Source organism: Cannabis sativa, chromosome 3, assembly GCF_029168945.1.
Source record: "Cannabis sativa cultivar Pink pepper isolate KNU-18-1 chromosome 3, ASM2916894v1, whole genome shotgun sequence".
Taxonomy (NCBI): domain Eukaryota; kingdom Viridiplantae; phylum Streptophyta; class Magnoliopsida; order Rosales; family Cannabaceae; genus Cannabis; species Cannabis sativa.
The window spans coordinates 28,498,621-28,514,052 of NC_083603.1; the positions used below are offsets into that span (position 1 = coordinate 28,498,621).

Consider the following 15,432-nt stretch of genomic DNA (forward strand, 5'->3'; position numbering starts at 1 on the left):
TGATCAAATTAGGATTATAACAATGGATAACTAATGATGTGTCTATATGGTGGAACATATAGAGCATTCTATATACTGAGAGTGCAATTCTAAGTTCTATGCGTGGATTCAACGAAGAATGAATAAGTTAGTGAATTTTAGTAATAAATTCTTGATCTACTTATTGGAAGCTCGGTTATATAGACCCATGGTCCCCCCACTAGTTGAGATAATATTGCTTGTAAGACTCATGTAATTGGTTTTGATTAATCAATTATAATTCTCAAATTAGACTATGTCTATTTGTGAATTGTTCACTAAGTAAGGGCGAAATTGTAAAGAAAGTGTTTTAGGGGCATATTTGTTAATTATGATACTTTGTATGGTTCGATTAATGAATATGATAAATGATAATATTATTTAATAATTATTTATAGTTATTAAATAGTTAGAATTGACATTTAAATGGTTGAATTTTAAAATTGGTGTTTTTGAGAAAATCAGATGCAGAAAAGATAAAACTGCAAAATTGCAAAAAGTGAGGCCCAAATCCACATGGCATGACCGGCCACTTTTGTAGGGTTTTCCCTCTGATATTTTTATTATTTTTATGCCAAATAATTCAAACCTAACCCTAGTGGAATGCTATAAATAGATAGTGAAGGCTTTAGGAAAAAAACACACTAAATTTTCTACTTTTTCATTCAGAAAAAACTGAGCCTCTCTGTCTCCCTATCTTTAGCCGCCACTTCTTCTCTCTCTTCTTCCTTGAAATTTCGAAATACTTAGTGTTAGAGTAGTTCCCACACACAGCAAGTGATACCTCAATCATAGTGAGGAAGATCGTGAAGAAAGACTTTCGGCCAGAAGGAGTTTCAGCACTAAAGAATCAGAGAAAGAGATCCAGGTTCATATATTGATAATGCTCTGCTATAGAAAGGAATCAAGGGCTAGATATCTGAACGGAAGGAGTCATTATATTCCACTGCACCCAGTGTAAGGTTTACTAAACTTTATATGTGTTTATTTCATCGTTTTAGAAAGTTCATATTTAGGGTGTTAATCAACATACTTGTGAGTAGATCTAAGATCCTGGTAAAATAATTTCCAACAATTTTGTCCTGTGATGTACGACAGCTATTAGATGGGGAAGTTATTTGATTTGAGAGCTGGGGTTGATCTAGGGGTAATTAGGGTTAAAAATGGTAACGTACCCTGAGACCCATGTAATGTACCCTAAGACCCATGTAATGTACCATGAAATACATTCCATGAAAGTACATCACGGGACAAAATCGTGTCCCTTGGAAAATATAGTATTATTAAAAAAAGAATAAGTGGTTGAAATAAAGTGGCAAAAATCTAACTAGAAATTGGTCTTATTGTGTATGGCGATGATGTTGATTTTTGCTCAATATTTTATTCTTTTTTATTCCATATAATTCAGCCCTAATCCCTAGTTGAAACACTATAAAAGGAACATGATACTCTCACTCATCCACTTGATGCCTTCAACCAAATCAAACTTAGTTTTCTATGTCAGACAACTAGTAGATGAGAGAGTTCCCTCCTTAATGATTTCAGCCTCCTTCATTGTTCTTCCATATTCGAATCCTTGAGTGAAAGAGTGACATGCCCACACATAGCAAGTCAAGTACTCAATCATAGTGAGTAAGACGGTGGTAACCAAACCCGAAGGAGAGAAAGAGATCCAAGTTCAAATCTTGATAATGGTCTGCTACAGATTGGAATCAAGGGCTAGAGATCTTGAGCAAAAGGAGTCATTATATTCCACTGCAATCAATGTAAAGTTTTCTTAAACCCTTATGTGTTTATTTCATTGTTTTAGAGAATTCATATTTAGGATGTTAACTCAACATACTTGTTAGTAAATCTAGATCTTTGTAAAATATTCCCAACAACTAGCCTCAGAGCGATGGTAATGATTTACTTTCCTAAAATATGGATTTAAAACGATGAATATTGTATGTGTGTTGATTTGGATGTGTTCATGTTGGTTTGTGTGTTAATTGATGAATGAATGTGATTTACGGAATTTTTTCATGAAAATAATTTTATTTTCATTATGAAAATAATTTATTTGGATTCTCTTAGAAAAATTAAGCAACTTTTGTTTTTACGGAACTCAATTCCGATGAAAAATGACAAAGTTATGGAAGTTTGAAAAAATCGGGTCCAAGGTGTTGAACATGGTGCACGCATGCACGAGGTGTTCGGACAAGACACCATCACGCACGCTTATCGGACACGGATGCTTGTCTAAAGCTGTGTCACGGCCGTGTCTTTAGACACGTGATGCTGCTGTCTGCGCACGTCCTCCTTGCAGCTGACCGAGGTTTCTCGGTCAGGGAGGCTGCAAACACCCACTTCCGTGCGCGCCCAAGGCTGCGTGCAGCCTCCTGGGCTGCACGTCCAGCCCTCTTGGGCAGCACAAGAAAAAATCTAAATTTTGTGGGATTTTTTTCCAATTTCAATTTTTTTTAATTTTCAAACCCTAATTTCAAAATAAAATATTATTTTTAATACATTTAAATTTAAATATCAATTTTAAATTAATAATATTTATTTTTTAATAGGTTATTATTAATTTTTGATATTTTGAGTTTTAAACTTAAAAACTGATTATTTTATTTTTAAATTATGATAAGATTTTAAAAATTTGTTAATTTCTTTAATATTTATATATTATTTAATTATAAGATCAAATATTTTAATATTAGCCATATTTTAAATTAAAAGATAACCTAAAAGATAACCTTATCTTTTAATTTGAAATATTATATTAAAATTATCTTATATGATAAATTAAATAATTAGTAAATTTAAAATAAACCTAGATAATTTTATAGATATTCTAACCATAATATTTTCAAATTCAAAATTGGTTAGTTTTGTTAAATATTTAATTATTTATAAATTATAAGTTAGAAAAATGATATTTATTATATTTTATATCATTTTACTTATCATAAATTTATAAATAGTATTTTAAATATTTAAATAATCAAGATATTTTTGTAGAAATTTGAAAATTGCTTAATTTGAGATATTTTGACATATAATTTGGATAATTATTATTTGTTTATTATTTTATTCTTAAAATAATAATTGCCTAACCATATCTATTTTAAAATTAGTTTGTTTTATTATTTTAATTTTATTAAATTATCTGATTAGAAATTAATATGAAAATATCTATTTACGTTGATTTTATTCAAGACACTTAAATATTTGATATTTTTCTTAAGAAATTTAAATAAATAGGAAGATTATATTTATGTTGAAAATTAATTTATTTAATTTAGATCAACATAAATTAGAATAATTTTTCCAGTTTTATTTTATTTTAATATGAATTTCGAAAATGTATTTTTCCATATATATATATTTATTGAAAATTAAATTTGAGTTGAAATTAATTATTTAATTAATTTTGGACCAACTTTTACTAAATAATTTTCATAATATTTATTAGAAAATTAATACTAATGATGAAAAATTATTTTTTATTTTTTAGATCTTCCTAGGATATAATTTTATAAATATTAAATTAAAATTTATATTTAGAGTTATCTAAATTAGTAATTTTAATTATATAAATATATATTAAAATAAATAGATCAAAATATATATCAAATGAAAATACAATCTTTAAAATAATGAGCTTTAGTTATAAGGATATTTGATCTCCATTGTTGGTTCTTCATAGTTCTTATTTTAGTGAGTAATCATCCCTAATAGATGAACGTTCATTATCAATTTAACGCTGTAGAATCTCGAAAGATAAGTATTATTGTAAGTGTTTTATTCTTAGTAACGTCCACCCTAAAGTGGCTGCTAGGAGTAAGACTTGCAAGGTATGAAACAATGGTGGAAGCTCATAAGATAGAATGGCCTTGACTCTCGCCTAAAGGGGACAATGCTGGATTATAGTCTTGATCGAATAAAAGGTTACTAGAATGGTATCCATTTTAGATGAGTTGACTACTCTATTCAATGTATGATATCTTTGACTCTCGCCTAAACGGGACACTGTATCAGTTTGTTGGAAACCTTGGAAATTATTTAAGATATGTTTCTTTAGTATTTTCACATGTCTTTCTTACTTGCAATTGTATGATAATTTCTGAATGTGTATGAATTTATATTGAACCATGTTATTTTCTGTTATTGATGATGTAGTATAATTTTGAATCTTCATTGTTGGTGTAACTTAGCTTGTTGTTTTTAATGGGACAAATCCCAAAGGATTGTCATCCGTTAGACAAGCATAATAGTGTTAGATCTCAACAGATAAATATTTGTAAATGTAACATCTAGTTGTACATCCAAAGATGACAACTTAGACTAGTATTTACAATATGAAATAATGAAGAGATTATTAAAATGAGAATAACTTTGACTCTCGCCTAAACTGGACATCGTTGGATTCTTTATTTTAATCAAAATTATCTTTTAATTATTCCTTTTAGCTTTTTCATTTCGAATTTGCTTAATTGGTATATCATTGGATGAATGGTTTATAAATCATCTGCTTATGATGTCACTCTAATTTTTCTTAAGAAATTGAATGAGGCAGATGACTAGATTCCCGACATTCTATCCCGAAATGATATAAATTCTCGTTCTTATAGAATCTCCTACTTGTATATGTTTACTTTAGGCAAAGCAGACTTAGAGTTAGATTAGTAGTGGTGGTCCAAGCTAGAATAATCACTCATTGTATATTTGGTATAAATTTAAGTCTTTGACTTTAAATTTTAGATTCTAAATTGAAATTTCAATTTCAGTTTCCTAGAATACATTAGACAATACAATATGACTTTTACAAGTTATTAATATCCATTTTCTGTCAATGCATTCAAATTGTATGATTATGTATGGGATATGAGTTTTGTATCCTGTGACCAGGATCTACTTGGACTATTCTAAGAACTCTTTATTGTAACTAGACCTAAGTCATCAAAAGACCAAACCACATTTTTGTATTTATGGCATTTGCATCTTGTTCATAGTGGTTTTGACAAGATCATTCTCTGTAAAGAGTAAATATGCCAATATCCACTTGAAGTAAGATCATCTATATTTGAAAATATAGATGTACATTCAGGGGTGGATATGAGTTATCGTTAAATTCTTAGACGTTCACTCTATATTTTACCTTATGCAAAGAAATTTGAAATATTTAAGAAATTTCATGAATTTCTAGCAATGGTGAAAAACCATTAGGGTAAGTGGTCAAAGATATTGCGAGCTGATAGGGGTGGAGAAATATTTGGATATGCATTTCAAAGATCATTAAGTTGAATTTTTTGAATTTTATCCAAACTTACCTCCCCAGAAATTCAATTTTCATGTTGATGATGGTGATAGGTCTATGATTAGTTACTAGCAGTTGCCTAAGTCCTTCTAGGGAAATATCCTAGTGATAGGAAAATTTCAGAATGATGGAATGGTTGTATACTTAGTGAACCATTACTAGATTCATGGATGTCCTAATCGTGACCTTAAGAAATGCTAGAATTGTTAACTAAGGTTTACAGTTTTGATAGCTATTCTAAGTTATTAGGGGTGGACCATCCCATTGTCATTAAGATAAGTAAGTGTTTGTTTTAACAAATACTACTTTTGTAAGAACATGACTAAGTCTGAAAACAAAGTAGCAAAGTAGAGGAGATATTTTTTTCTTGATTCCAAAGTGTTCTATCATCTTATTCGAAGTAAGATGGTCCCACTGCCTCTGTTGTATTGACACAACCGATGAGGCCAATACCACTTATGTTCTTAGACAAAAGTCACGGTACCTTGTCGTAGTGGGAGAGTTTCAAGGAATTCACTCTGTTATGACTTGGAAGACACTTGTGATGAAATCTATTGTTAGTTTAAACAAGTAATGGATTGTCAGAATAAGAAACTATGCAGCAAAGCCAAGAGAACTATGGTTAAAACCATTCATATGGAGTAACCAAAAGTTTTCTATTACAAGGACAAGAAAGGAAATTTTGAAAATAAGTCTATTCAATGGACTTAACAAAACTTCGTGATCCTAGTATTAAAGGTTTAAGTTTATCTAAACCTATGGCTTATGGTATACCTGGTAATTTACTTACTCTAGTGCAAGCAACTTACTTTAGTGAGTTGCTGGAGAGTTTTATTTCTAATGGCTCAATCTATAGAAGCTTCTCGACTTCTAGACATAGATTTTATTTATCTAAGGAAAAGTTTCAACTATTCTAGATAAGATAAAGACCAATGAAAGAATTCCTTAGGATCAACAGTGAGAGGTCTCAGATATGCTTTGTTATGCATTAGACCAGACACCTGCTGTTGAGCGGGAATAATGAGTTGGTATCAGATTAATCAAGGAAAGGAACATTGGAAGACAATCAAGTAAATCATAAGATCAAGAAGAGGAACTATATGTCAGTTGATAAGGGTGGTATTTTAATACTCTTAGACTACACCAAGTAAGGTTTCTAGACTTGCGTTAATGCTAGAAAGTCTACTGATGAGATGGTGATTACTCTGGGGGTGGAGAAGTGATTTTGGAAAAGTGTAAAAACCGACTTGAAATCTCTAACTCTACTAGTGAGACTAAATGTTAAAGTTGTAGGAAAGATACTTATTCAGTCTATGAAAAGTTCTATACGTTTTTGGCACAGTACTAACATTTATTAACTACTAGTGTTACTTCCTGACTAACATAGAAGTAGTTGCGAAAAAGTAAAGAATCCCGTTTCCCTAGAGGAGTAGACATATAGAGAGGAATTTCACAATATCAAGGATTTTGTGATTAAGGAGATGTAATGGTGGAGAAAGTTTGTATTGAATACAACTTGTCAGATCCTATTATGGAGAGAATACTACATACTACACTTGATCTAGATATCAAGATGTTGAGATTATTTAAAATGCACTTTTATTTTATATTAGTGCAAGTGGGAGTTTGTTGGGTTTTGTGCCCTAAATAAAACCAATTTCAATATAATCAAGATTTACTAATTAATAAAGATCAGAAATTGCATTTTATGTTGCATGGCTCACATGATTTATTTCATGATTATGTTTAATGTATAAATTCTATTAAGTCTAGAACATTGTAAATATGTATATATTTATTCATGATTATAGTGCCGTCAGTACAGTGGAATATAATCATGATTATATGTTCATAAGTTTAATTCCCATGATTTGTCAGTTCACTAGATTTAGCCTGGCATGATAATCTGCGATAAGGTATACTTACACCTTGGATAAATGTTATGTCCTTTCCAGGGCATTAGTAAAGTTTACCAGTATCGGATGTATGTAGTATACATTGGAAGGGACCTATATGGATCCTGGATAAGATATCATAAACTTACCGCTATATCTTTCTAAGTCAATATCAATGGTTGATCTTAGGTCTATGGATCTTAATCCTAATATGGTTAGGTTCAACTTAGTTGTATTATTTATGTTCTTCAATTTGTTCGTTAAAGTCGACCAATTGGATTCTCGTTACATACAGATTAAAGAGATGGTAGTTCAATTGAGTGGGAGCGCTGATCATAGATATGAAATCTATAGCTTCTATAAGTATTTAGAAGTGAAATGATGATTTCCTTTGAGCTTGGATGAATAGAGATAAATGATTGAGATCTCATTTCAGTAATTATATTAGTTTACTGAAATATCATTTATAGGTTGCTATGTGTTTTAAGGATAAAATACATTGAAGGGTAGAATGATATATTTGTCCCTATTCAGTGTAGATCATCTATAGAGGATCTTTGACTATTAGGATTGTAACAATGGATAATCATAACGTATCTATAACGTGGTACATATAGAGCGTTATATATAACTGAGAGTGTCATTCAATTCCAAATCTATAGTGGTGCAAGGCGGAATTAATAAGTTAGGGAATTTACTTGGTGAATTCTAGATCTATTTATTGAAAGCTCGTTTATATAGGCCCATGGTCCCCTCACTAGTTGAGATAATACTACTTGCAGACTCAGTTAAATGATTTTAATTAATCAATTATAATTTTAAAATTACACTATGTCTTATTTATGAATTTTCACTAAGCAAGGGCGTAATTGTGAAGAATAAAGGTTTTGGGGTTAATTTGTTAATTAAGAGACTTTGTATGGTCTAATTAAAAATTACATACATGACAATTTTATTTAGTAATTAATTATAATTATTTAATAAATAATTTTGGCATTTATAGGATTGAATTGGAAAATATAGTATTATTAAAAAAAGAATAAGTGGTTGAAATAAAGTGGCAAAAATCTAACTAGAAATTGGTCTTATTGTGTACGGCCATGATGTGGATTTTTGCCCAATATTTTATTCTTTTTTAATCCATATAATTCAGCCCTAATCCCTAGTTGAAACACTATAAAAGGAACATGATACTCTCACTCATCCACTTGATGCCTTCAACCAAATCAAACCTAGTTTTCTATGTCAGACAACTAGTAGATGAGAGAGTTCTTTCCTTTGTGATTTCAGCCTCCTTCATTGTTCTTCCATATTCGAATCCTTGAACGAAAGAGTGATATGCCCACACATAGCAACTCAAGTACTCAATCATAGGTAGTAAGACTGTGGTAACCAAACCCAAAGGAGAGAAAGATATCCATGTTCAGATCTTGATAATGCTCTGCTACAGATTGGAATCAAGGGGTAGAGATCTTGAACGGAAAGAGTCATTATATTCTACTGCAATCATTGTAAGGTTTTATTAAACCCTTATGTGTTTATTTCATTGTTTTAGAGAATTCATATTTAGGATGTTAATTCAACATACTTGTTAGTAAATCTAGATCCTGGTAAAATATTCCCAACAGTAAGGCCTCACAAGAGTGCTGATCAATAGAACAAAAAAGAAAACTATCATCTGCAAAGAGAAGATGAGTGATAGGAGGAGCCTACCTTGAAATAGCAATACCTCGAAGAAGTTTTCTATCCTGGTAATTTTGAAGAGTTGCAGGGAGACCCTCAAAGCAAAGAATAAATAGATAGGGTGATAAAGGATCACCCTGCCTAAGGCCACGAGTAGGTTTAATAGATCCATGAACCTCACCATTTATTGAGAAAGACATGGAAGGAGTGGTCAGACATCTAAAGATAAGGGAGACAAAATGAACAGGAAAGTTAAAATGAAACAAAAGATGTCTCAAGGAATCCCATTCAACCCGATCAAAGGCTTTAGCCATGTCTAGCTTAAGGGCAACCCACCCCTACTTACCCATTGTTCACAGCATGCACAAGTTCATTGGCTATAAGAATGCTATCTTGGATGACACGGACCAAAACGAAAGCACTTTGACAAGGGGAAATGATTTTATCCAAGACCAGTTTAAGCTTGTTGGCAAGAACTTTGGAGATGACTTTATAGAAGGTAGTACAGAGACTAATAAGCCGAAAGTCTTCAAGAGAATTTGCATGTTGCTTTTTAGGGATTAAAACAATTAGGGTAGAGTTGACATCAGTGAAATCAACACCCCTGTTGAGACAATCCAGAACATCCTTGGTGAAATCGTTCCCTAAAACAGACCAGTCTTTTATGTAGAAAAAAGCATTAAGACCATCTAAACCTACTTCCTTATCCTTAGAGAGCTGGGAAAGTGCCTTCTTTACCTCATCAGCAGTGAATTCTTGAGCAAGAAAGTTGATTTTAGGGTCTTCCAACCCAGGGCCTAAAGAAGCAAAAATTGAAGCAGCAGCTTCGAGATCACTTCCCTAGGAAGAGAACAGGTCAGAGAAATAGGATGTGATTAGGCCTACAATTCCTTCCTGAGTGTTGATAATATCCCCTCATCATTCTTGAGGTATTTTATGTGGTTAGATTTTCTACGGGATGAGGCATGTTTGTGAATTTTTTTTGTATTCCTATCCACCGCATGAAGCTAGCGGACTCTAGCCCTTTGCTTCCAATAGATTTCTTCTTTGTACAGCATGGCTTCTAACCTAGAGTGTAACTGAGTGAGTTTAGAATCATCCTCCCTAGTGAGTACATCCTTATTTTGAATATGATTAATATCCTGCATAAGGTGTTGGATCCTAGATTAGAACAAGCGATTATTGTGTTTATTCCAAGCCTTAAGAGAGGAAATACAATGAGCTTGTTTAGCAAGGAAACTATGAAAGCCACTGCTAGTAGAAGGAGTGTCATGCCACTCTTTCCAAGCAGTGTCCACAAGGGTGTAGAAATAGTGTCCTTAAGCCAACTATTTTCAAACCTAAATCTTCTATGAGTGCTTAGGGGGTTAGTTTTGGTGCTTGCTAAGACAACTTTGAGGACACGGTGATCTGAACCATAAAACCCTAAGTGATGCAAGGAATTATCAGGGTAAAGATCACACCAGGAATCAGAGACCACAACCCAATCTAGCCTTTCTCTAACCGTTTTATTAGTCCAAGTATATTTGTTACCAAGAAAAGGGAGAGGAAACATGGAAAAGTCCTGAAGAAATTTGTTAAAACAGGCCATAGAAACCTGATCAGGGGAACTGCCCCCAATTTTATCAGTGTTAAAAATATAGCTATTGAAATCTCCAATGATTAATCTGTTGGGTTTTATGCCCTAAATAAAACTCTTTACAATCTGATTAGTTATCAATATAAAAAATTTGAAGGGATTGATGTTTTCATGAATTCTACATGCTAATGGTTTAATATGTTAAATATGTTTATTACATTTACACATAGAATCAGTTAAATCCAGATCATATGTTTATTCACAATTACATTATCGTCAACACAGTGGAATGTGATTGTGATCATATGTATCAAAAGTTTTGGTCCTTGTTTCATCAGTGTTATTGGGTTTACACTAATGTGATAATCAGCGATGATGTGTACTTACACTTGGAGTAAGTGTTATGTTCTTTCCAGGACATTAGTAAAGTATACTAGTTTCGAATGTATGGAGTATACATTGGACTGGACCGATATTGCAACTAAGTTAAGATATTACAAACTTACCGTTATACATATCTTTCCAAGTCAATATCAGTAGTTGATCTTAAGATTAAAAGAATCTAAATCCTGATATGTTTAGGCTCAACTCAGGAGTGCTATTCATGTTCTTAGATTTATTAGTTAAGCCTACTTTTGGGTCAGGGTGATACGTATATTTTGGGAACATGATAGTATGATTGAGTGGGAGTGCTGAACATAAATATGGAATCTATAGCTTCTACTGGTGTATAGAAGTCAAGTGATGATTCCCTTCGAGCTTAGCAAATAGAAGTAAATGGATGAGCTCTTGTTTAACTGACTAATCATTAGATCATTAAACACCATTTACAGGTAGCTAAGTGTTTTAAGGGGCAAAATACATTGAGGGGTGAGAACGGTAAAGAAATCCCATCTCGATGTAGATCATCTATATAGAGGATCTTTAAATCACAATAAGATTATAACAATGGTTAAATGAGATAGCATATTGATATCGTGGAACATATAATATGCTCTATATAAGTCTGAGAGTGCAATTCTAAGTTCTAAGAGTGGATTCAACGAAGAATTAATAAGTAGGAATTTACTTGGTAAATTTGGTTCACTTATTGGAAGCTCAGCATATAGATCCATGGTCTCCATTCTAGTTGAGAACATTCTGCTTGTAAGACTCATTAATTGATTCGTGATTGATCAATTATAATTCTAAAGTTAGACTATGTCTAATTTTATGAATTTTCACTAAGCAGGGTGAAATTGTAAAGAAAAGAGTTTCTAGGTTTATTTATTTATTAATGGACTTTATATGTCTAATTAATAATTAAATTAAATGACAATATTATTTAATAATCTATTTTAGTTATTAAATAATTAGTTTTGGCATTTAAAAGGTTAGAATTGGAAAATTGGTGATTTTGAGAAAATAGAGATAAAATTTGATAAAACTGCAAAATCAAGTGGGGCCCAATACAACACCATGGCCGGCCACTTAATGTGGGATTTCAAATTAATATTTTCATTATTTTAATGCCAAATAATTCCTAACCTAAACCTAGTAGTTGCCTATAAATAGAAAGTGATGGCTCAGTCAAATACACATCTTTGAATATCATCTTCTGACAGAAATTTCTCTCTTCAGAAAAACTGAGCCTTCCCCACTTTCTATATCTGGCCGAAACCCTCTCTCTTCTTTTCCCTTCATCAATTTCGTGACCCTAGTGAAAGAGTAAGTGCCCACACACAGCAAGCAGTAACTCAATCATAATTTTGAAGACTGTGAAGGATCAAACTTGAAGAAGAAGGACATTCGGGCTCAGATCTTGATCATACTCTGCTACAATAAGGATACAAGGGTTAGAGATCTGAGTGGAAGGAGACATTAATTCCGCTGCATCAATGTAAGGTTTTCTTAACTTTATATGTGTTTAATTTATCGTTTTAGAAAGTTCATATTTAGGGTGTTTAAACAACATACTTGTGAGTAGATCTAAGATCTTGGTAAAATAAATATTCCAACAACTGGCCTCAGAGCCATGGTAATTGATTTACTTGCAAGAAATTTGGACTTTAAAACGATTGTTTGTTTGTTTTTGGATGGTATCATGTTGTATTGAGTGTTATTTGATGATTGATTGGTGTTTGTAAATTTTCGTGAAAAATAATTGCGATTCTATTTCTTGAATTATTTTTATTGGATATTAAGGAAAAAATTAAGCAAGTTACTTTTTTACAGAACTCAATTTCGATTTAATTTGAATTAGTTATGATTTTTTGAAGATTTGAAAAAATCGAAGTTGTGCTGAAATTTTCCTGCGATCGCGAAAACTGTCCGTACAACTCACAATTTTTTCGTTTTTCTTCGATTTTTCATGCTTTTTCATGGAATTAACTTCCGATTTTTTGTGTAGTTTTGTATTTATATATTTACTATTCCTAATTCAATTCTAATTATCATTATGAATTAATTTAATATTTTTTAAATTTAATTCAAGATATTAGTGTAATTTGAATTTGAAATTAGTAAATATCTATCTTTTTGCTTAATAATCTATCTTATTTTTAAATTTGATTATATCTTATCTTATTTTTTAAATTTAAGGTCAGATTTTAACTATTTTTAAATTAAATCTCTTTTAAATAATTTGACCTTATTTAAATTTAAAATAAGATAACTATAATCAAAATTCTTTAATTTGTCATTTTGCTCTCTCGATTGAGAAGAGCCTTTCCTACAGGAATGCCTAACAAGCCTGATCAAACAATGGAGGATCTCCTTGATCTCACAAGTAAGTTGAAGGTGGTGGATGAGGATGGATGGGAAGTTTGCGAAGACAGAGAGATGGAGGTGGGCAAATCTTGTCTGATGGGGAGATTTTGCTCCAACAAGAATGTCAATCGGTCCCTCATTCGAACCATTCTGGGACGGGTTTGGAGACTTGAGGAAGTCGATTGGGGAGTTAAGATTAAAAGAATCACAACAGAGGCCACTTTCATGGTGTTCTCATTCAAGAAAGAGAATGACCTAAATCAGATTATAGATAAGTCCCCTTGGCTTCTGAATAACGGGATTTTACTCTTACAGAGATTCTCCAAGATTCCAATTAATTGGGAAGGAGAGCTGACTCGTTTTCCCCTTTCGGGGAGAGTCCTTAATCTTCCTACGAAGTCCATTTCCAAGAACAACATGATGAGATTAGCTGGTATGGCAGGGGAGGTTATAGACATTCAGAAAGAAGATGTAATGAAGATTGCGTCCAATGAATACTTCTGGTTCAAGGTATGGATTTCAATTGAAAAACCCATTTGCCCAGGATTTCTCTTCCCCTGTTCTGGGAATCGTGTTTGGCTTCCGTTCAGGTATGAAAGACTACCGTATATGTGTTTCAACTGTGGGCGTGTGGGTCATGATCACCGGTCGTGTCCGAAGAATCCTAAACAAATAGACTTAGGGGATGGAAAGAAAGCAGCTGCATATGGGGCGTGGTTGAAATTTGAAGAGAAACCTTCCAGGGGTAAAGAAAGGATCTCTAACAGGAATGACAATGGAAGCAGATTGGAACAATACAAGAACTCGGACCAAGCAATTGACAGTCTGAAAGCAGAGGAAAGAATGAAGGTGAATTCGACGGAATATATGATCTTGAATTCTGATAATAGTCGAGGAAAGATGCCAGAAAGATTGCCTAGAATTAACAATCGGAATTCAACCATTAATCAGGTCCCTACTCCTAACTCTTTGTTGTATACTGGGAATAGGGATCTGAACATTAAAGGCAAAGATAAACTAATGGAAACACAAACACCGGGTGATGGAGGAGTGGTGAATAAAAAAAGATCGGGTAATTGAGATTCCTTAATTCAGAAAGATGATTTGAGTATGCATCCAAGAAAGAGGCTTCATATGGATGACTCTAATTTAATGATGGGGCCGAAACAAGGAATAAATATGGAAGAAGGGGAATGGATTGATATTCCCATTAATTTTGTCAATGATATGGGGGAAGGATCGTCAGGGCCTAAAGGGGGAAGGAAACAGAAAAGGGTGACAAAGAAGAACTGTATGAGTACCAGTAAGAACACACCTCGACAAACGATCAATAAGGCAGATGAGAAACAAGAAAAAGATGAGAGGAGGGAGAAGCTTTTACCAGGGGACATTTCTTTCATCTCGGGTTTGACCTCAGGAGTGAATTTGAAAGCGGCGAACCCAGAGGAGCTGGGTCGCCGAGCGCCATGAATATACTAGTTTGGAATGTTCAGGGGCTTGGGAACCCCTGGACCCTGGACATTAAAGACGCTCAGTTCCCATGTTAAGGATCATCATCCCGGGATGATATTCTTATCGGAAACTAAACTCAAAGAAGAGGCGATGGAAAGGATTAGAATTGTGCTTGGTTATGATGGTTGTTTCGTTGTAGCTGCGAAAGGAAAAAGTGGTGGATTAGCTCTTTTATGGAAGGATCCTTCGGAGGTTAGTGTGAAATCATACACTGTATCTCACATTGATGCGGTTATTGAAAACGGTTTGGGGTTCGAGTGGAGATTTACTGGCTTTTACGGGAGTCCTGATCCCGGTGGACGAAAGAATTCATGGCAACTTTTGGAAAGACTCCGCGACTTGAGAAGGGGGGCATGGCTGTGTGGAGGCGACTTCAATGAGATTCTGAAGGCTAGTGAGAAGAAAGGTGGGGGCGTGAAGATGGACTCACAAATGAAAGAATTTCAACAAGCTATCTCGTATTGTAACTTCAAGGAACTATGGATGGATGGTGGTGAATACACTTGGTGTAATGGACGACATAACAACTTGGTTTTTGAGAAATTGGACAGGGTTATGGCTAATCCGGATTGGTTCAACAAAATTCGAGCCTCCAAAGTTACTCTTCTCCCTTGGTGGAACTCGGACCATAGACCTCTCATGATTAACATCATCAAAGATCAGCAACACTCCAACAAAGAACCTAAATGGAGATC

General features: G+C 33.1%; 1 protein-coding gene across 1 annotated transcript; it reads left to right on the forward strand.

The window, feature by feature from the left end:
* The first annotated feature begins 13,195 nt into the window (after positions 1-13,195).
* On the forward strand, positions 13,196-14,305 carry LOC133036007 (uncharacterized). The gene has a single exon (XM_061112473.1). It carries the CDS (start codon positions 13,196-13,198, stop codon positions 14,303-14,305), a length of 1,110 nt encoding a protein of 369 aa, XP_060968456.1.
* Positions 14,306-15,432: the final 1,127 nt, after the last annotated feature.

Bases quoted from the DNA above. Each gene is read 5' to 3' on its own strand.
- LOC133036007 (XM_061112473.1), top strand. From the start codon at position 13,196: ATGCCTAACAAGCCTGATCAAACAATGGAGGATCTCCTTGATCTCACA.